Source organism: Typopeltis vanoorti, chromosome 13, assembly GCF_054136105.1.
Source record: "Typopeltis vanoorti isolate ZY-2024b chromosome 13, IOZ_Tvanoo_1.0, whole genome shotgun sequence".
NCBI classification, from domain to species: Eukaryota; Metazoa; Arthropoda; class Arachnida; order Uropygi; family Thelyphonidae; genus Typopeltis; species Typopeltis vanoorti.
The window spans coordinates 40972047-40995198 of NC_143561.1; the positions used below are offsets into that span (position 1 = coordinate 40972047).

A 23152-nucleotide genomic window follows, 5' to 3' on the forward strand; every position below is an offset into this window, starting at 1 on the left:
CATGTGCTGGCATGACAACAACTCAGTTTGTAAACTTTTGGCACGTGAACATAAAAGGGTTCGCCACCACTGGTCTAAGTGATAGAGTAGGTTCATTTGCTTCAACATAAAGACTTTGAAAAGGTGATTCCAAAAAAAAAAAACACCAGTAGTCATTCATATACTCTGATGATGGTTAAGGTCTAACTAACAAAGCATGCTCTACTGTGCAGAACTTATTGCAAGAGTTACTGTAAATTGTGAAGTCATTAACATAAAGAGCATTGTCTACTATGAGAGGAAGCTGTTCAGTGATTGAATTAACTCTGATAGCAAGAGTGTCACACTTAAGACAGAACCTTGAGGACATACTCTTCTTCATGATGGGACCCATAATCAAACTGTGAACGTACAAGTGTATGATAAATGCAGAGCAAGGAACATCAATGTGCACACCATTCTGCAGAGCAGAGAGTGAAAAGGATATTCAATACTTTTTTGCACTTTTTCCTAAGTTGACAAATGTGTGTAATGAATGAAAGCTTTCTGTCAAAGATGAGTCACAAAAAAAAGTTGGCCTCTGGTGCCACTGGAAGAATACTTATCCCATTCTTAAAGGAGGATCTGGGTGAAGAAAATGTTATTTGCAGAAGTGTACATACACTTTTTTCTACAAAAAATCTGAACCTATTACTAACAGCCCATGAAGAGTTAATACACTGCTTGTTGAAGTTGTCTTTCAATTACTTTTTTATTGCAAGAGTTACTGTAAATTGTGAAGTCATTAACATACAGAGCATTGTCTACTGTGAGAGGAAGCTGTTCAGTGATTGAATTAACTCTGATAGCAAGAGTGTCACACTTAAGACAGAACCTTGAGGACATACTCTTCTTCATGATATGGCCAAGATAACTTCTCATTAGACATGGAAAACTTAGCTGAAAGAAAGTTTTTGATAAAAACAGGAAAGTATTTCCAAGACCAAGATTAAAGAGATCTTTTAATATATGATATTTCCAGGCTGTGTCATAAGCTTTTTCCATGTGAAAGTAGCCTGAAACCAAATGTTCTCATTTTAGGAAAGCATCTCTTATACGTGATTTTAAATGGACCATATAGAACATTGAACGATGCCTACAAAAGCCACAAAGAAGTTTGTTGCTCTGAAAGTACCAGAGAAGATTAGCATTTCTCCAATATCTTATAAAGACAGTAGTAAAGCAGTAGGTTGATAATTGTTTGCTAGTGCTGGATCTTTTCCTGGTTTTGGGATGGCAATAACAACTGGCATATGTCAAGAATCCAGAAACTCTTCCACTGTAAGTATTCTGTTATAGAGAAAGAGGAGATCAAGAAAAGGTGATAGAAGATGTTTTATCATCTAATAATGGATGTCATCAGATCCACAGGTGGAACTAAAAAGATCTCTTTTTGGTTCCACCTTAATGAATGACTGATTGTACAGCTCTAGTCAATTGGAGAAAAGCTTAGACCAGCCATTGTTTCTCGTTTCTCTTTCAATATTAAAAAACTTGGAGGATATGAAGCTGTTTGCTGAGATTCTGGCAAATTTTCTCCCATAGTGTCTGCAATACCTTTGGGATTGGCAACAACATATCCATTATGTTCTAAGGTTGACAGAGTTTTCAATCTACCTTTTATTTTCTGATTTTATTCCATACAATTTTTGGGCTGGTTGTTTGTTCAATTGAAGATGTAAATTGGATTCAAGATTGTTTTCAACTGTTATGTCTCATATAACATTTTTTTAAAATCTTATAGTTTTTAAACATGCTTAAGCACAAGCATGTTTAAAAACTATAAGATTGTTGTGGTAGGGTATCTACGAAATAAACTCCACGTTCTGTCTTGATCTTTTTTTCTTTTGGCTGCTTGGCATTCTGGGTTCCACCAAGCCTTTGGATAGAGTGGAAAGTGAGATGAAGTGAGATTTAATTGCAGCTGTTACTGCATGGACAATCTAATCTGTTGCATACTTCACTGCTTCATTCATACATGTTTCATAGGTTGATGACTGCTTTAGCATTAAATTTTGCAAGATGGGAAAAAAGTATTTCAGTCAGCGTGGTCTATTTTCCAAATGGGCATGCATGTAGGAGAATGTGGATACTATGAAGATATTATGTAAGTAACAGGAAAATGACTGTTTCCTCCTAAGTGTTCTCTTCGACATCCCACATAAGAAGTGGAAAAAGGGCAGGGGAAAAGACTAAGATCTATTGCAGAATATGAGCAGGTAGATATACAGAAGAAAGTATTCAGTGTATATTCAAAATGGAGAGGTCAGTATTTTCAAGGATTCATTCAATAATATGACCTCATCCATTTGTGTTGGCACTAGCACCCACGTGTTCTGCCCATGAAAGTTACTCATAAGTATGGGCACAAGTAGTTGTAAGATAATTATTAAGATAAATTTCATTTAACTCAGCAGCCAGTGGTAAATAAATTGAACATACTGTAAAAATAGTCATAATTTATAATTATGAATCTTTTTATAATTGTTTCACTATGTTAGCATTTCATTAGTTTTGGTTTTGTAACCACATATAATTGACTTGCAATATTATTACATTGCACCTCCAGGGAGTCTAAAGGCTCATTGAGGGAGGACACAACTCTACAGCTCTCCATCTTCACCACTTAATCCATCAACTACAACGAACTGCAATTACACCAACACCATCTACTGCCCACCACCGCTAATGTTTTCACAGACAATCACAAACATCCATGGCCAAGGTGGGATTCAAACCCACAGCCTTTTAGCTGGAAAGTGGATATGATAACCACTCGGCAAACCAGGCCGGCAATATATATAAATATCAATATACCCGATATTGATATTTATGTTAAAATGAAATGTCAAGTATTTGAGACTGATGTACTTACTAGATTCTGATTTTGAAATTGCAATAATTTCAATCTTCTTTATTGTAATTCATAATTGTTAAGTGTTGTGATATCTGTCGCCCATTGCAAAGACATTCTCTTTTTGCCAATGATGATAATGTATCAGCCATTACTAGCTTCTCGATTGCAGCTTAACGGAACAAGCGTATAAGCTCACTATAGAGAATGATGACTGACTAACAGCCAACAGAGAGAGAGAGAGAGAGAGAGAGAGAGAGAGAGAGAGAGAGAGAGAGAGAGAGAGAGAGAGCATTTGGTACTGGGGTAATCCAGAAGAAAAAGAATGCAAGTTTGAGAACGCAGACCAGAGAATTTTGTTCTAAGAAGTTTTTAAGAAAACGGTAAGTTGGAATATGGTGAATCTTCTGACTGAAGAGTTGAGACTGTCAACAAGTGGAGTGAATAATAAATAAAAGGAGATATTAAGTAGATATTCTATTTTAACGTTCGAAGAAATGCAAAAGACAAAGTTTCTTCCTGTCTCAAGGACATTGGTGATGTTAATTATTTTATCAGAACAATGATGGACTTAGTGAAATCTGAAACTGTAAAGTGGCCTTAATGAAGAGCTTTACTTTGATACAGTGTTGTTTATAAAGTGGTAAAAGAAATTGTTTTTCAAATTGTTTTTCCCTGTAATTAAGTTGCTTGAGATAAGAATATTTATTCTCCCATCTGAAACAATGAGGATGAATGGAACAATATGTGCTAAATAAGAAAACACAGCATAGTTCTGTGGAAGTTAAGAAATTTTATATTTTGAGGAAGGCCTGATAAAGAACTGACTGTGATGAAGATGTATTGTTTATAGGAATGTAAAGTAAATTTTTGTAGGAATGGAATGTAAATTGCTGTAAAAACAAAATGTTCAGTATGGTAGACTGATTAACATGTGAAGCAAACTATTAATAGAATGAGTCAGAAAGAAAATGAATTTATCCTATCTATAAAGATAAAGGACATTTCTAATCTATAGTTTTAATTTAGGAGGCCTTGGATCCAAATAGTTTTATAGTTATTATTATTATTAGTTATTATTATATTAATTTTATTTACAATGCACCCAGTTTTTAGTTTCATTAAATACGTTTTTTTTATATATATATATTTGGTCTTGAGTGGTACTCTAAAAATATAGAATTAAAAGTCATTGCAACAATAGGATTGAACTCTTGTAAATTTAATACTCATTGTAAAAAACAGTTTCTTTACAGAGATATTAACATAACAGGCATGGTTGATGTGATATATTAACCACAGAGTGTTGTGTCCATTAAAGTCACCCACATGCATGGGCACAGGAAGTTGCAAAATAAGGTTATCAAGATCGATTTCATTTAATTCGGCAGCCAGTAGTAAATAAATTGAATATACTGCAATAAGAAATCCCAAATATAGGTAAATTGCTACTGCTTCCAGAGCAGTATTAAGTATTCCAAGGATAACTACGCCACCAATCGGCAGGATCACCAGTTCTGTTCTAATGTATGACAGTGAAATTCCTTACGGTAGGGGTAGTACTCGCTGGGTTTTAAATATATTTCATGCAGAGACAGAGATAGATAAGCTTGTGTTTCTGCAGCAAAATCTTGATATTATTGATATTATGGCAAAACCAAAGACAGTTCCACTGTAAAAAAATTTCCTGTTGTTTTGGCTTTGTAGACTTGTCTGATTTTCAGGAGGATGAGGACCTTTGTCAGGTTTATATTTATTCAACTGATTTTGAGAAGTATGCCTATCTCTTTTCTGGAAAAATATTCAATACCACATCTGATATGTCAGGATCGTTTGGTAATAATTTACTTTTATTGGATACCAAAATACATCATTTTTTTTTTTTTTGTAGGGATGTTTGGTAGTTTAACTAATATCCTTGGCTATAATTTTTTTTTTTTTTTTGACCAGTGAGCTCTCATCTAATGGAACCATTTTTCAAGTTGTCCCTCTAATTCCTGCAATATCACCACCTGGATGATATACTCATACAAAGTGTTCACTTAGTAATTTCAACTATTTTGAATGATTCAGTTACTTCCCTACTATCGGCATTCATTTGCAGCATGTCGAAGGAACTGTTTGGGATTATCTCTTTAGTCTGCATTGTTAATTTCCTTTCATATTCTGCGTTTGCCTTTCTTACCACACTAGTTACCCTTCTGGGTAACTAGTGTGGCACTTGTACTGTTCATGTGCCTGATGGTCACTTTTCTCCTTAAATTCCCTCCACAATTGTTTCTTTTTTTTGCAGCTTCAACTTAATGATGATATTCATCCTAATTCCTACTTAATTAGTCTCCTGACTCTAGGTATGCAGTCTACCATTACTTCTCTCAAACACTCCTTTACCACTTCCCATGCCTTTCAGCATCCAGCCCTTGCAGTTTTACATGCCATGTCACCAATCCAAGCAATCTCCTGAGATTGTCATAATTACCAGCCCTGTAATTTCATATATATATCCCATCTTAACTGAAAATTCCACACATTTAGCCACCTCCCAAGTTAAGACTATATGATCACTTTCACCAATTGGTGGCAATGTGGTCATATTCATTATAGACAAATTCTTAGACGAAATTACTCTCAAAGTTTAAAAGCACTCTCAGACCCCTAGTATATTCGATCACATGCTGTCTCAGGTAATTATCTCTTAGTAACTGAATAAATTCCATTTCCTTTCTCCCATCTGTCCTCTCCTCCTTCTAATCTATGTTCCTATAGTTGAAATCCCCCACAATAATTACCTTCCCTCCACTCATTGCGTCTATTTGCCAATGCATACTATCTCCATCTTTTCCATCCCCTGGTCCATAGCAGCATCCAACTGTATATATGGTTCTGCTGGCCTCTATCTCACACCAGATAGCCTCAAATCAACTGCAGGCCAATGCTACTTTTTACTGGCCAGCAGTTCATCAGTTATCATCAATAACACTCCTCCCCCATTTTCTCTCTATCCTCCCTGAACACATTATACCCTTCACATTCTATCCCACTAAGATGCTGTAGAAAGTATCAAGATAAATTCTGGAGGAAGCAGAATAAAATATGTTGCAAGGTTAAAGAGCCAGAGTAAAGCATGTAGAGAATATTAATTATATGAAAAAGATCCTTTCTCAAGTGACACCATAAGATTTTCTCTCTATCTTCCTTGAACACATTATACCCTTCACATTCTATCCCACTAAGATGCTGTAGAAAGTAAGATAAATTCCAGGAGGAAGCAGAATAGAATATGCTGCAAGTTCTCGTAGACTTATATGTCGGGTATGCATTTCTAAATCACTTAGGGAATTGAAACAACGTAGATCCGAATATAAATTAAATTATACTTTAATTAATATTTCCGATATTTCGGCAATGTCACATTGCCATTTTCAAAAGGAACTTACAAAAAGGCAGTTGCACACAGGCACTAACAATACAGTAACTGAAAATGAAGATATGAAGCTATCGTTCTCCTAGAAGTCCTGATGGTGCCCTCTGGCGGATGGAACTTTGGTTTTCTCAGTTTACAGAAAACCCACCCATACAGGCAGATACATCCACCAACAATCCCCCCCCCCCCTCACAACAATATGGAGTGGTAAAAACACTATACAACAGGGCTAAACTAATCTGTTCTAACGACATAGCCCTTAATACTGAACTAAATCACATCCTCAACACTTTCTCAGCCAATGGCTACCCCCCCCCCCCAAAAAATCCAAAAAATATTAAAACTTACAAACCACAGCCCCCCTCCACAAAAAAGATTACTCTAAATCCATCACCATCCCCTACATCCGAGGCACCTCAGAAAAAATTACCAAAATTCTAAAAAAACATGACCTCACCTCCTGTTACAGGCCTTACAGAAAATTGGCATCCCTTATTTGCTCTACCAAAGACCAACCACTTCCCCTAGACCTACCTGGTGTATACCAGGTCCCTTGCAGTTGTAAACTGTCGTACTTTGGCCAAACAGGCAGGACAGCGAATATCAGAATTTCTGAACACAAGGACTACATCCGGTTTTACAAGTATAGCCATTCTGGTCTTGCAGACCATGCTCTGGACACTCGCCACAGAATACGGTGGAAGAAAGCTACAGTAATACACCGGAGCAAATATAAATACGAAAGATTATTTATGGAATCAGCCTCTGCCCTAAGAAACTCTCCGAACCTCAACAAATTTGGTTGTATGCGACTGCCCCAAATTTGGGAGGCATACATCAGCAGACCTTCAGCCCAACGGCCAAGAACGCCTACTTAGCCCGCCAGAGGGCACCATCAGGACTTCTAGGAGAACGATAGATTCATATCTTCATTTTCAGTTACTGTATTGTTAGTGCCTGTGTGCAACTGCCTTTTTGTAAGTTCCTTTTGAAAATGGCAATGTGACATTGCCGAAATATCGGAAATATTAATTAAAGTATAATTTAATTTATATTCGGATCTACGTTGTTTCAATTCCCTAAGTGATTTAGAAATATGCTGCAAGGTTAAAGAGCCAGAGTAAAACATGTAGAGAATATTAATTATATGAAAAAGTGACGTATTATAAATTATATGAAAAAGTGACAGGACTAGTGGTTCTTAACATGGGCAGTTGCAAAAGTTGCAAATACAACTCAGAGGATAACTGTGATGTTGAAGCAAGCCTTGACATGTAAGGATAAGGAAGTTATTTTACCTCTTTAATAAGGCCTTGACATTGTGCCTAGATTTGGTCTCTCAGATTCCAAGAGAATAAAGAAGCTGTGGAAAAGGTGTAAACATGATTGAAAATAAACTGTCACTAACCATAAAAAACCTGGCAATTTATTACAAAGAAAATTTCTTTGTAATAAATTAGTTGAAATCAAGTCAAATTGACCTCATCAAAGTAGGGGAAGGGTGCATCTGCTGATATACTGAGAACTGCATCTTTCTTTGTTTTGCACCTAAAGAGTATGCAGCCCAAGATGGATAAATTCATACCACACCTCCAAAGTTAATGGAATGTTAAGCTAGAATTGCAGAGAAATCAAAGGCTGCTTAAAACCAACACGGGTGATTGATCACTACTAGCTGTCTGGTATAGTCCCACCAGCTATTAGCACAAGTGTTCTTACAAAATCTGTGGACAAAATCCAACAAAACAATGGTGAGACTGGCAAGCATCTAGACTGGAATATTTAGAAGCACTTGAACAGGCTAAAGAGAAGATGAGAAAAATCCAAGCACAACTTAAAAAATGGAGTTATATGAAAAAGTTAGAGCTTTAGTGTGGAAGCATAGCGATCTTGCACCAGCAATTTTTGGGTGATTGCGCTGCTGTCTGCTGTAGAAAGTTCTGGAGTGCCATCTAAATTTGAACACTCACGTTCTTTCTTATATATTAACTTGTATTACTTTACTATATAATCCAAAAGTGTACTTCATATTTTGTGATCTGTGTAATTTAGCTGTCAAATTTTGCATTGTTTCCAATGAACATGAAATAAATAAATTCCAGATGTGTAATAATCCCTCTCCCCTGATTTTTTTTTGGCAGAAAGCAAGACCAGAAAAAAATGGATACCCAAGTTTCCTGGTCCTACTCTATGTTGCTTTTTATTCTCACCTACTTGCAACCTAGAAATTAGCCCATATTATTAAGAACAGGAAACAAATCATTACTATAAAATTACTATTGTCATTTCTCTTACCAATTCTTTCTGAAGTAATGGAGAAAACCATTAGCATTCAACTTGTACACTGCCTAGAAACCTGTCAAAAATGAGCAGTATGGATTCTGCAAATTAACATGAAATCCTCTTCTTGTTTATCATCAACCTTTGGAGAAATCCCATGGAAAAATTTTAGGAATCTGAGGCAGCTGCTCTTGACATCTCCAACATATTTCATTTAGAATAAAGGCTCATTAAATAAGCTCCAAATCATGCTATCTGACTTCTGATTTCTGCAAATATGCACATTACATATGAAGGTGTATGAATTTTTATCCACATACTTTGTCACTAAGGGCTCATTAAATAAGCTCCAAATCATGCTATCTGACTTCTGATTTCTGCAAATATGCACATTACATATGAAGGTGTATGAATTTTTATCCACATACTTTGTCACTAATGCTTGGGTTACTCAAGGTTCTGTGCTTTCATCTACTGCATATCGATGATCTCCAGTTGATTGCAGTTCTGATGATGAGAGATCACACTCCTCTTTCTCTTTTGACAAACCTTGAAACACACAAATCAACAAAGCTCCCAGATCCACTTTTATAGCTTTAAATTCTGATCTCTAAAGCATTCTTTAATGGGGCTCTGATAATCTTGTTAATTTCAATACCAGTAATATTCAATCCTATCTTACCAGAAGTAAGACCCCCCCCCACCGAGTCTTACTTTGATAGCACCCAAACCTCTGGATGAGAGATTTCTCAGCTGATAATTTTCTGCTCTCTTCTATATCTGCTAAATCAGATGCAGCACCATCCCCTTAATAGTTCAACTGCAAACCACAGAACATATTGCTGTATTCTGAAAGTCACTCCTTTTATATACACCATCTGATCAAAAATATCTGGATACCTCGAAGTAGTGCATATAGCTACAAACATCACAGTCATAGCTCATACACACATAAAAGGAAGCACATGATCTCGCAATCTTTAGAGACAAACATTAACAGTAAAATGGCCATACTAAATTCTGGAAATTTCTGCCCTGCGGCAGCTACCTCAATCAATTGTAAGTGATGATATTGTGAAGTGAAAATGCCTAGGAGCAACAACAGAAGAATCATGATCTGGAAGGCCACAATCCTATCTTATCACAAAATCACAGAGCAGGACTACTGGGCGCAGAAGTGTGTGTGATGCAAAAAACTTGCACCCTTGATTGAAACAGTTGCTACCAAGTTCCGAAATGCTTCTACAAGCAATGCCCAAACCACAACTGTTCATCAGGAGCTGAAGAATATGGGTTTTCATGGCCATGCAGCTGCACTGAAGTCTAACATTAGCAAAGACAACACCAGTGTTGGGTAGAATGGTGTAAAGCTTGCTGTGATTGGACTCTTCACTTCACCACTTGTAGTCTAGGTTGTGGAGGATTTTTTTTTCATTTTTTGCATTTTCATTTATTTTATTTTATACATAATCCAGAAACCCTGCTCTAGAAACAAAACATGGAACTTTTTCAAGCCACTTCAGGCCTCCAATAATAGGGGTGGCCTCACACTGGGTGATGAAAGTCATCTCCCACTTAAAGATAATCATAAACATCTATGCCCACAGTGGGATTCGAATCCGTAACCTGTTGGTTGGAGAGTGGATACACTAACCACTCAGCCAAAATAAACATGTAATTTATTTTGTTGTCTGATTTTTGCTATTAGACACTCTCCAACCAACATGTTGCAGGCTCATCTTTATCTGATCTCTACAGCACTGTTAGGACACTAGTTCTTTGTATAGTTTCTGCAACAACGAGTACTGTATGTCTTATCACAATTGTAATTTGCACTCTGAAGATGCTGATTTGAAATATATATTACACAGAGAGAGAGAGAGAAAGAAAGCAAAACATTAGTAACTTGATAAATTATGTATTTATTTTGTTCTTGTGTTGTTTATACCAAGAAACACTATTATAAACATATGAGAATAATTTACTTACTAAACATGAAAGACCAAATCCAGCTCCTAGAATATATACAGTATGTGAAAACTGCTGATAAAAGTAGCCCCAAACCAAGCCAAGAGCCTAAAAATAAAATCTGAAATTTGAAATTCCAGCAGTACACCTTACTTTAAAATAATATGCTAATATATTAATATAAATCAAATATCTGTAGAATTGTAGTTCATTTCTCAGAGAGGGAATTGATTTAAGCTTAATGTTATAGAACATGTTGAAGAAAATGGCAGAGCTAATAATAATAATACCTGCTAGAATTATGTTCCATACATAGACTAGTCATTACTAATATTTCACTGTAAAGTGTAAAAGGTTCCAACATAAAGATATGCTTAAATTCTCACAAAGAAAATAAGTCTCAATGATTATGTTATTGTTGATAGCAATATCTTCAGACTAGTTCACAATATGAGTATGCAGGGAATTTGAAAAAGATATGCATGTACAAAAACCAATCCAAAAGCAATGCAATATATACATATAAATAAAATTACAGCTAAGGCTGCAGCAGTACACAAATAATCAAATAGAAATTAGTAAACAATATGCATGCACAAAAATTAAGTTTAGCAATGCAGCATCTACAGATAAACAAAATTATAGCAAGGTTACACCAATACACAAGGTCAAAGGCCACAGCAGTATCCACATACAACAAAAAGAGATTCAAATGTGTTGGCACAAATTAATTCTTTGTAGAAAGTTAAAATCATCATGCAATCTTTCTGAGTCTTTTCCTTTAGTGTCTAAGTCTGATAACATTTGCCGTAATGTATATGGCTTGGCTAGACAGGTGAAAATTTGATTCCTCTCTTGTGTAAAGTGCACTCCACCAGAATACGACAAATAGTGAGACTTATTGCTTTTTTTTTTTTTTTTTTTTTTTTTTTTTTTTTTTTTTTTTTTTTTTTTTTACACATGGGAGGGTAATTAGCCCTCAGTAAATAAGAATTGTAAGATGACTGTGACCTATTCAGAGCCTAACAAGAACAATTTCCTCTCTTCTCTTTCTATGCTATTGCTTAATTTTAGGCTTAATGTCATAAAACTTGTTTGTCAATGCTTCCTGCCATTGAGTAATTAACTTTGATCTTGTAAACCGTGTAGTCTGTATATGGTACTGTTACACAGTACGTGGAGAAAGTATGAGCTGATCTAGCAGCTGCATCTGCAGTTTCATTTCCCTTAATTCCAAAGTGGCTGGGAATCCAGCACAACTGAACATCGAAATTAAGAGTTTTTCATTTTGTACAACAGGTGTAACACCTCATACAGCACTAGATATGGATTATACATAGTGTTGTGTCCCAATTTATAATTATTATCCTATCTAGTGAAATTATGCTTATCTATGTTCAACTTTTATCTATGTACGAGATATCACCCCAAAATACAAATATTTAAGTTATTTCTCCCCTTAGTGTCCCTAATATTTATATTATACTGCACCTTTTGGGACATTTAGTTTGAGATATTAAATACAAAAACAAGGAGAAATCACTAAAATATGTCTGAATGTGAAATAATATTGCAGTCGTGACACTTTATCTCATCTTTTAACACATTAATTTCCCGCGTGATTAGGTTCGTACGTTTTTCAAGTGGTGCATTGGGCAGCAATTTCAGACAACTGTTTTATCAATGAACAAAGGTTTATTAAACTCATTAGCATGGTACAATTCAATTTCTAATATAATTCAATTCAATACTAAGAAACATTTACAAAAGAACATTAGCTAATCACAAGTTTTTGGCTATGATCCTTTATGGGTATTGCGATCATACCGCCACAACAAATTCAACATATACAATCATATGTATAATCCTAGATCTAATTAACACATCAGTTAACCCTATATTATTCTGAATACGCTATATGCTGTAGCACCTGGACATGTGATCAACTCATTCTATTTAACTATTTAAAACTATGTAGATTAAATTATCCTTTCACTGTACTAACACATAACTTTGACATTTAAACTTTCCTATATGTTACAATACACATGCATGATTTTTCAGGACACATAATTACTTATATAATATTAATATTAACAAGCATACTTTCATTATAATCAGTCATGCACTAAAGTCCTAGTATAACTTTCCCTAGTCTCTTCAACAGTTCAGTAATAGAATAATGATAACAATTACAGACGATTTTCAATTAACATGAGATTTTTACAGTACCTTTTTCTCTCGAGTTTTCTATATTGGCCTCTACCTTTATCCGATTGTACTATCCTGGTATGATCTCTCCTATAATCTGTCACTCCTAAGTTCTTTTGGCAATAAACTGTGCTTACGCAATCTTAACCTTTCGTACTTGAATTAAGGACACTTTTAGAATCATCTATACAATGGCTGTGAAACTCACCACGTGGACACCGACTTCTTTACAGATTTCCCTTTCTCGTAGTTGTCACTGGACGATGAAGCACATAGATAATACCTTCTTTCCTTAGCTAAATGGCATTCCTCGTTTTTTACCATAGGAAATACGGAATTGAAATCCCGCTCACTATTGTTTCCTTGTTGTGATGACGGAGATAACTCCAATCCCGCCACTCAGGAAAACCACGTGAAACCTATACGAAGGAGTTTGTGAAGAAACTATCCGGGAAAAAGCCTCGTTGGGGGGGGGGGGGGGTTCTAACCCTTTTATACCTTTGACTCCTAACGGCACCCACTTTAATTTCTTTTCTCCGCCCCTTACTTGATTCGACTTCACCGACCAATTAGGGTGGCGTTTTTCTGCAAACATCCTTTGGTCGGCGAGCCTGTGATGACGTCTAAATCCGGGAATTGACCCTGAGTGATAGTCTGTTGTTTTTCTTTTGCTAGCCTCTAATTTAATCCCCCTTCCAAAATTTTTCTATGAATTTACTTAATATTTTAATCTCTAGCCTCTCACATACAATTTCTTATGACTAATCCTTTTCTGTCTTACTTAGCTAAAAATTTTTTTTTTTATATCATATCACAACACTAATATATTCTTTCTTTTATTATTTAGTTCAACAAACACTTTTTTTGACATATATTTTACTTGGATGCAAGAATATTTTTCTCTCTTTTAAATAATTCATCTATTAGCTTTTATACAGGGATTTTATTTTATTTGCTCTTCATGTTACACCATGATAGCTTGGAATTCTACATTCTTAAGGTATCAGGGTGTAATAATATGAGAGAAGATAGCCTGTAAAGAGCTCAATGAGTCTGTATAAATTATACACTTTTGGTAGCGGTTTTGTTTTATATGCACAAGTGCTAGCTGAATGGCAGACAACTCTGCTGTATAATTACTGCATTCAGGTGGGATCTGGCTAGAGATAATAATGTCAGAAAAACAGCCAACATGGGTATTCAGTTCTTGAGCCATCAGTATAGATGGGCTAGAAATCAGAGTGTGGGCTGCTCTGTGTGCATTAAACAACTGCAGGTAGATGGATGATGGAGTATGAAACTTTTGTAGCTGACAAAATGAAATGTTGCAGGATGCAACATTTCATTTTGTCAACATTTCAACCTGCCATGGAGGGATGCTGTTATGTTTGGTGTAGGCAATGTTGTCAACATACATGCTAACAGCTTACATAGTCTCTTTAACACACATACCAAAAGGACATATGGCAATGACGTGTGTGATATTGAGTTTCACAACACAAAGAAAACAGACTAGTCCATATAGGATAATCTGGGAGAGACTTTATCTTTAGGACATAATTAAGAGACAAATGTTTCCATCTAAGTGATAGAGCCGGTTCATTTGCTTCAACATAAAGACTGAGTGAGTGAGTGATGTGCAAAAGGCACCAGTAGCTATCCATATACCCTAATGACGAATGGGATGCAACAACTGCTGGTTATTCTGCCTTGCAGAACCATAAAGTTGAGATCCATAATCCAGCTTTGAGCGTATAAGTGCACGATAAAGATGAAGCAATGAAAATCAATTAGAATCCCCCACTCAGTAGAGGACAGAGTGAGAAGGAGATTCAATGCTCTCTTGCATTTTTCTCTTAGTTGATGAATGTGTGCAAGGAATTAAGTTTTCTGTCAGAGATAAGTCCCGAGAACTTCGGTTATGCAGTTACTGGAATAATAGTTTGTCCCATTCTTAATTCAAGATCTGAAGAGTACATTTTTGACAGAAGTGTATGCAGACACTTTTTTCTGTAGAACCCATTACTAAGAGCTCACAGAGAAACAATCTTGCTTGCTGAAGTTGTTTTTCAATTACCCACATGTTACAAGAGTGACAGTAAATTGTAAAGTCATCAACATATAGAGCATTGTCTACAGCGGGAGGAAGCTATTCAGTGATTGAGATAACTCAATCACTGAATGAGTTAACATTGATAGCTAAAAGTGTCACACTTAAGACAGAGCCTAAGGTAACACCCTGTTCTTGATGTCGAGATATCATACTTCCCACTTTGACTTGGAAAGATCGCCCGGATAGAAAGTTCTTAATAAATACAGGAAGGTGTCCTCTGAGACCCAGGCTACACAGGTCTTAATATGCCATATCTCCAAGCTGTGTCATAAGCTTTCACCATGTCAAAAAAAAGTGAAACCAGATGTTCTTGCTTCAGAGATGCATCTCTTATACAAGTTTCTTCTTCTTCTTCTACGCGTTATTCCCGCTTCCCATGCAGGGTCCGCGTGTTACTTTTAGATGCGACTTCTTGTTAGTACTACTCCCAACCGACCCGTCGCCTGGTCTGCCGCTGGGAGGGGAATATATTTTTGACTGTAGAGGCGTAAGTTCACGGGGCCGGTTTGCCTGTTTGCGGGATGAAAAACGCCAGATAAACTGGCGGAAAAAACCCTACTGACCGCGCCCAAGACCGGCTAACTTGGCTATGCCTGAGGAAGATCCTCAAATTCCTCACGTCTACAACGGGAATCGAACCTGGGACACTCCTTCCCCAGGCATTTAGTTCATTTAGAAACTTATACAAGTTTCTAAATGAACTAAATGGTCTAAAGTTGAACGATGTCGATGGAAGCCACATTTTGTATTGGAGAGAAGATTGTTGCTTTCTAAATACCAGAGAAGTCTGGCATTAACCATTTTCTCTAATATCTTACAAAGACAACTGATCAGAGCAACAGGTCAATAATTATTTGCTTTTGTTGGATCATTTCCTGGTTTTGGGATAGCAATGATAACACTTATGCCAAGAATTCAGAAGCTATTTCTCTGCAAGTATTCTATTGTATATTAAGAGAAGAAGAAGATCCATAGAAGATGATGGTAGATGTTTTATCCTTTCATAATGGATGCCACCAGGCCCAACTGCACCCAAAAAAAAAAGCCTAAAAAAAAAAAGAGCTCTTTTTAGTTCCTCCTTAACAAATGGCTGATTGTATGGCTCAAGCCCATTCATTGGTAGAAAAATTTAGCCTTTGCTTCTCTTGCTGCTCTTTCAGTATTAAAATTTCAGGAGGATATGAAGCTGTTGCTGAGATTCTGGTAAAATGTTCTCCCAAAGTGTCAGCAATAGCTTTGGGATCAGCGATAACACTTCCATTGCAGTCTAAGGTAGACAAACAGTGTGTTCTATATCTACCTTTCTTTTCCTGGATTTTATCCCATACAATTTTTGCACTGTCATTTCATTAATTGATGAGGTAAATTGGATCCATGATTGTTTTTGACTTTGACGTGCTTTGGCCCGAGCACGTTTAATAGCTATTAAGTATGATGTGGTGGAGTATCAACGGAACATACCCCAACTTTTTTTGGCTGTCTGGCATTCTGGATTCCACCAAGGCTTTGGATAGAGTGGAAATCAAGATAATGTTCTCGGGATGGAGGCTGTTGCTGCCTGGACAATGTACTTCATATACTTTACTGCTTCACTCATAGGTGTTTGACTGATGGGATCAGCATTCAATTTTGTAAGTTGAGAAAAAGTGTTCCAATCAGCCTGGTCCATTTTCCATATGGGCATCAGTGTAGGTGAACATGGTTTTCCTGTGAAGACAATGTGCAAAAAACAGGAAAAGTGACTGCTTCCATATATGTTCTCTTTAAACCCCATGTGAGCAGTAGAAGAATGGAAGAGGAGCAGATTGCAAGATCAATTGCAGAATATAAGCAGATAGGCATATGGAAGAAAGTACTGAGTATTATTCAAAAGGGAGAGGTCATTATTGTCAAGGATTCTTTCAATGATTCAACCTTGTCTATCTGTGTTATCAATATCAATTTCATTTAACTCAGCACTTGGTGGTAAATAGCTACTGCTTCCAGAGCAGTATTAAGTTGGACATGATGGAAACGAGTATGACTGCCCACTAGGTAGCTACTCCTCCATGAGCAGGACAACCTCCAGTTCTGTACTTGCATACAATGGTGAAATTCCTAAAGGTAGGGTCCTCATTGAGTCTTAAGTATGTTTCCTGTAGATAGAAACAAAAAGGGTTGTGTTTCTGCAACAAAATTTTGATATCAACAATATTCTGGTGAAACCACGACAGTTCCATTCTAAAAATTTTCCTATTGTTTTGGCTTTATAGACTTGTCTGGTCTTCAGGAGGTTGAGGACTCACCTTTGTCAGGTTTATATTTATCAATTGTTTTTGGGAAGTATGGACAGCACAGTGTTCATCTCTTTCTTTGGTAGAACATTCAATATGTCTGTGTGTTAGAGTCAGCTGGCAAGTTTCATTTACTTTCAGTGGATACCAAAGTATCCATTTTATCTATGGGGATGTCTGGTGGATTATCTCTTAAGTGATATCTTTGCCATAATTTTTTTGGCAAGTGGATTCTCATCGAAGAACCATTTTTGGAGTTGTCTCTGGAGTAAGAACATAGGTCATGTGATGGATGCACTCAACATAGAAGCACTTGCAATCATAAAATTCAGGTATGACGAAATTATCAGATAGTGGAATAGACATATGAATTTGAGTTGCTGTTGACATTTTCTTAATTGTTACCTTTTCAGCATAAGAGGATCTCAGAGCAAGTGTGATGGTGGCTAGCTTTCTTTTTGCATCCTGATATGTTTTGCTCTATTTTCATATTTTGTATTTCTTTTTCATCTTTCCACTTCTGACATGCACAAATGTAAGCTGAATGATCTCCCTAACAGTTGACACATTTATCTTATTTTGCAGAGCAAGATTTGTTATCATGCTCTTAACTACCATCAGGCATAGGTGGTAGAGCCATGACCATATTTCTGACATTTAAAGCATTTTAGTAGATTAGGGATATACACTCTAACAGGACAGCTTAAATACCCTGCTTTTACAGATGTTAGAAGCTTGGGGGCAACAAAAATAAGGATGATGTTCTTGGTTGGAACCGGGTGACCATCCCTACGTATCAGGATGCTCATCACACCATCACTCCCTGATCTTTCAGCTCTGAACATATCTCCTCATCAGGAACATCAAGGAGATCCTATTCTGATATCACTTCTCTACAGGAATTGAGTGTTTTATAAGGTGTTACTGTGATTGGTATTCCACCTATTGATATTGCTTCCAATAATTTCTTGGAATGTTATTGAAACAATGTTTCCACAAGGATATCACCAGAACGTAATTTTTTAATAGTTTTGGGAGGTCCTGCCAATCCTTCTAAACCCTTTTGAATAAAGGTGACATTTTCCCTATTGGGTTTTCACCCTTTGCATGAATGATCAAAAACACTGGTACATTTATACTAGTTTCAAATATATTTTGTTTCTTACTTCTGTTACCAAATGCTATATCTACAGTATCAGTACTTGGTTGGGAATTTGTTAGAGTCCCTAAAATGCTTGAGGATGAAGAATTCGTGCTAAAGGAGTTTTTGATTCAGAGCCAGAGAGAGAGAGAGCTTTTGGTTCAGAGAGCCCTCCCCCCCCACCCACCATGGTGGGAGAGGGCACACACATGAACACCCACTAACTAGCAAGCAATGACAGGCCTACCCTGGATCCCAGATCATGGGGATGAGACACTGCAACACCCACTATCCGAATGAACCTGGCCGAGGGGACCACCCAGTGATGGTACTGGTTTGAAATTCAAACTGAGGGGTTTGAAAAAGAAAATGATCACCTAATTTTGAGCAAGGTAAAAATGATTATTATAATGGGAATTAAAAACACGAGTTTTAAAAATAATCAGTTGCTCTGGCTATTCATGCATATGTGGCATCCAAGATATGTGAAGTGTTCCACATTTTGTAGATGAAATCGTTCTATGGTAACTTTGTTCAGTAACTCCTATTGTCCAAATATCGTTTCTTTAGTATTTTCAAAATTGACATTTAGTCCATATCTTTTTCCTTCTGCATATAGTGTTTGCAGCATCCATTTCAGTCTTGCTGAGTCTTCTTCAATCAAGATGATGTCATCTGCAAAGCAGAGGTAGTTTATTTTCATGCCACTTATTGAAATGCCTCCCCCTTTCTTTAATTTTATCTAATGTTCTTTCCAGATGTGTGATGAACATGATTGATGTTGAGTCCCCTTGTCTTGTGCTTTGACTAGTGGCAAACCAATCTCTAGTTTATATCCAAAGATATAAACAACCTCTCGCTATTTATATCTTTGAACAGGCAGATAGTTTGATAGACTGATAGTATGGACAAAAGATCATGGCTACTAATTTTTGGAGAATACTATCTTTGGTGCCACAGTATCATTACTGAATTGGAAAAATGTTAGCAATGCATGGAAATCTTTGGAAAAGTGCTTAAATGAGGTAGTATCTGAATGTATCCCTAGTGATTGAAGAATAAATAGGTTGGGAGTGAAATGGATGTGCAACCTTATTAAGCAAGAGATCCACGAAAAGATGATATGGAAAGAATATCATGAGAATAAGAGTGAGAGGAGTTATGAAATATATAAAGCGCAGGCCAGAAAAATAATGAGTATTGTGCAAAAAGCCAAATCGGAGTCATCATCAATTTCCTGATATGTACCCACAAGGTGTGTTCAGGTTACTATGATGGCACTACATGATTAAGTCTAAATTATTATTAATCTCCTATCTACAATATTCCTCCAAAGTCTATTACTTGTTAGCACTTCTGACTGTATCAATCCATCTAGATCCTGGTCATCCTCTGAGTCTCTTTCCTACCATCTCGGCATCAAACACCTGTTTTGCTAACCTTTACTATTCTATTTAAGTGATCATACCACCTTAGATTAGCTCTGCTTATACATTCTTGAATGCTAGCCATGCCAAGTTCCTTTCTAATATCGTAATTTTTAATTCTGCTGTTGATGCCATCTGTTCACTTCCCTAATTTTTCTCAAGAACTCTTGTATCTGTGGTCTAAGAGCTTTATTTCTAACCAATCTTTCTGATTTAAATGCTGTCTTGTATACTGTTAGTTTGATGTTTTGGCTAACTCTCTCTTATTTCATATAAATTTATTCAGCTGGCTACCAACCATACCAGCTTTGCTTATTCTGTTGTCTATTTGATTTACTTTGCCATCTTCACTAAAAACTGTGCCTAAATTGCTGAAATAGTTTGCTTGTTCTATAGGATCTCCATTCAGAATGTGGCTGAAGTTTCCTATATTCCTACCTATTTTCATTTGTTTGTCTTTTTATTGCTGATTTTCAAGCCAAATTTGTTACAGCTATTATTCAATTTAGTTAGAGAATCCTAGAGGCTTGCACTAGATGTGTTTAGGAGTACAACATCATTTGCATAAAGCAAAGAGCTAAGTTTGATATCTCCAAATCTAATCTCTGGCCTGATACCACTTTCTTTCATAACATGATCCATATAGATGATGAATAAGAGTGGAGATAACGTGCACCATTTTCTTACCCCTGATTTTACCTCAAACCATCTTCCTGTATTTTCTTCAATTCTAACCGCTGACTTAAAACTTAAATATAGACTATGTATTGCTATGTATAATTTACCCCATATATAATTGTATGTTTTGAAAAGCTTTTCTCTGGGCATCTTGTCATATGCCTTTTTGAGATCTACAAAACTTAGTAACCTAAATAAATATGGATGTATAAAGTATCCTAAGATCTAATTTTAAGGCCTTCCTGTCATACAACATAGGCACCCAACAAACAAGCAATCACAGGATGTAGCCTTCCTAGGAATTAAGGTTATAAGTCTAACTAGTTACACTCCTTTGTGCTACCTCTGTGCATGCTGTCTGTCATATTATATTGTGCCTTTCATGATGTCTCTGTGGCAAAGATAAAATATTCACAGTATTAAACTAACATTTAATTTCATCCTCAGTGCTTGAAAATTCATTTAAGCTATATAAAAAACTGACAGAAAACTTCTTCATTTAACAATATGAATATCATTCAAAATGATTAAAATGATTATTATTTTTATGTCTATTTAGCCAATTTTTGTTTAGGAGTGCCCCTTTTTATAATGTCATAGGCTTTTTACTCAAATTTTAGGGCATTACTGATGTTTTATATAGACAGATATATAAAGAATACATAGAAGGAATAATTTGGACATACCTTACATTCATCTGCTGTTAAAGGAAGGAAGTATGATTGAAAGGAAGGGGGTTGGAAATGTGGAGGTTGAGAGATATGGGAGAATTATTGGTGAGGCAAGGTGTATGTGAACTTTTTGAAAAACGCCAGGTTTTTCAAAAAGTTCACATACACCTTGCCTCACCAATAATTCTCCCATATCTCTCAACCTCCACATTTCCAACCCCCTTCCTTTCAATCATACTTCCTTCCTTTAACAGCAGATGAAAGTATATTACCATATGCCAGGATACTGCAGAATAAGAAGACAACCAGCTACATCCTAAAAAGGTATGTCCAAATTATTCCTTCTATGTATTCTTCATATATCTGTCTATATAAAACATCAGTAATGCCCTAAAATTTGAGTAAAAAGCCAATGACATTATTCCTAAACAAAAATAGACTAAATAGCCATAAAAATAATCTTTACTTAGAGGAGTAACATGGGAATCTTCCCAGAATTAATACCTAATTAAAATGATGTTAATAGGTCTATGAATTGGTTTATCTCCAGTTTTAACAGTTCCAATATTTCTCCATCACCAACATCATCTGGGATACAATATAAAAATCACAAAGAATAAATGGAAGCCTAAAGTCCTAAGAAGGATACCCGCTACAGGTCTTTGTACTTAGCCTCAGCTTCTCAGTGGGAGGTTTAAGAATTACCATTCTCCAAATCTTGAGAAGTTTCACACAGCCATATTTATTCAGATTCAGTGCAAGATGCCCAAAGCATGGTGAAGTAGATCTAACTAACCACAGTTGTAGAATCAGTTAAATTTGTGTTCAAGGTGGATGTTGGCAGATCTTGCAGTCTGTCCACAATACAAGTTGTAACAAGGGATCATGTATACACTTAGATCAGAAAAGGAAACGAGATGATCCTCAGAGTGGATGAAGACAATCAGCTTCACACAAGATTTAAAAGTGTGCAGAGATTATATTTCTTTAAAGTTCTATTTTTTTTTTGAGGTGTCCCTGATACAGGGAATAGTAATAGCATTACATTGAAAGGATATAAAGTGATGGGAGGAATAATTATTTGTTACTTTTTTGGCACAACAGCCATTGGATATGAAGGTACAGGAAATAAAAGAGAGTTCAGTAGTAGTGAGGGAAGCCTGATTGGAACACAGGCTGGCTCTTATAAAAATGTTTTTTATGATACAATTGTTGATGTGTGTGTGTGAGAGAGAGAGAGAGAGAGAGAGAGAGATGGGAAAGTCTGCAAATCTATCTACCCTTTTTTGGTAAGATTTCTGTAAACTGAGAAAGAAAGAGCTGTTGGAAAGATGTGTGATTAGAGTACATTGTAATTCTGATGATTAAAAGAAGTAATCAGAATTACATCATCAGGAGCACAGGTATTGTATTAATTGATAAAAAAATAGAAATAATAATTACACATAAGATTTTGTTTGATGCGTAACTTTTCTAGCTTTTTTGTGCTTTAGACAAGGGTTTCTCAAGTGGGATTGTAACTGAATAAAAATAAATCCCTAAAAACATCATATGAATAACATAAATCATCAGATCATACTATCTACACACACACACACACACACATCATATAACATATACATGTCATATGATATGATGTATCATAATTATTTTTATCTAGGGGTTCCCTGGAAATGAAAAAATTATTTCAAGGGTTCCTCCATGCTAAAAAAAAAATTGAGAAAGGCTGCCTCAGACAGAGACTCACTGTAAGCTTTTACATGACGTCTAATGTTTCAGTGGTTTAGCAGAAGTTCTCAATACTAACATGTAGGCTCTATACCAGAAGACCAATGAAAATTTGCTAAACCACAGAAATATCAGCCATCACTGTGTGACTAGTGTCTTAAAAATACAGAGTGTGAATTGGAAGCAGAAAGAGTAATGTGCCTGAACCACATGGGCAACAGATATCAATGTATCTTAGCCAGATACTACTACGCTTCACTACAGTAAATAAAAATTTAAAAATCCTTTTTTGGAATTAGCAACAGGAAATGTAAAAAAAAAATCAACTAAATTTAATAAAATATGGTTGTGTGAAGATTTGGGAAA

At 36.0% G+C, this 23152-nt stretch overlaps 1 protein-coding gene across 1 annotated transcript in view; it reads right to left on the reverse strand.

Annotated features, from left to right (window-relative positions):
• Spase12 (Signal peptidase complex subunit Spase12) overlaps positions 1-23152 on the reverse strand; it is a 39963-nt gene that overhangs the window by 8000 nt on the left and 8811 nt on the right. The window contains exon 3 of the mRNA XM_090402296.1: positions 10566-10652. Within this exon, the coding sequence (XP_090258422.1) occupies positions 10566-10652 (87 nt within the window). The remainder of the gene's footprint in view (positions 1-10565; positions 10653-23152) is intronic.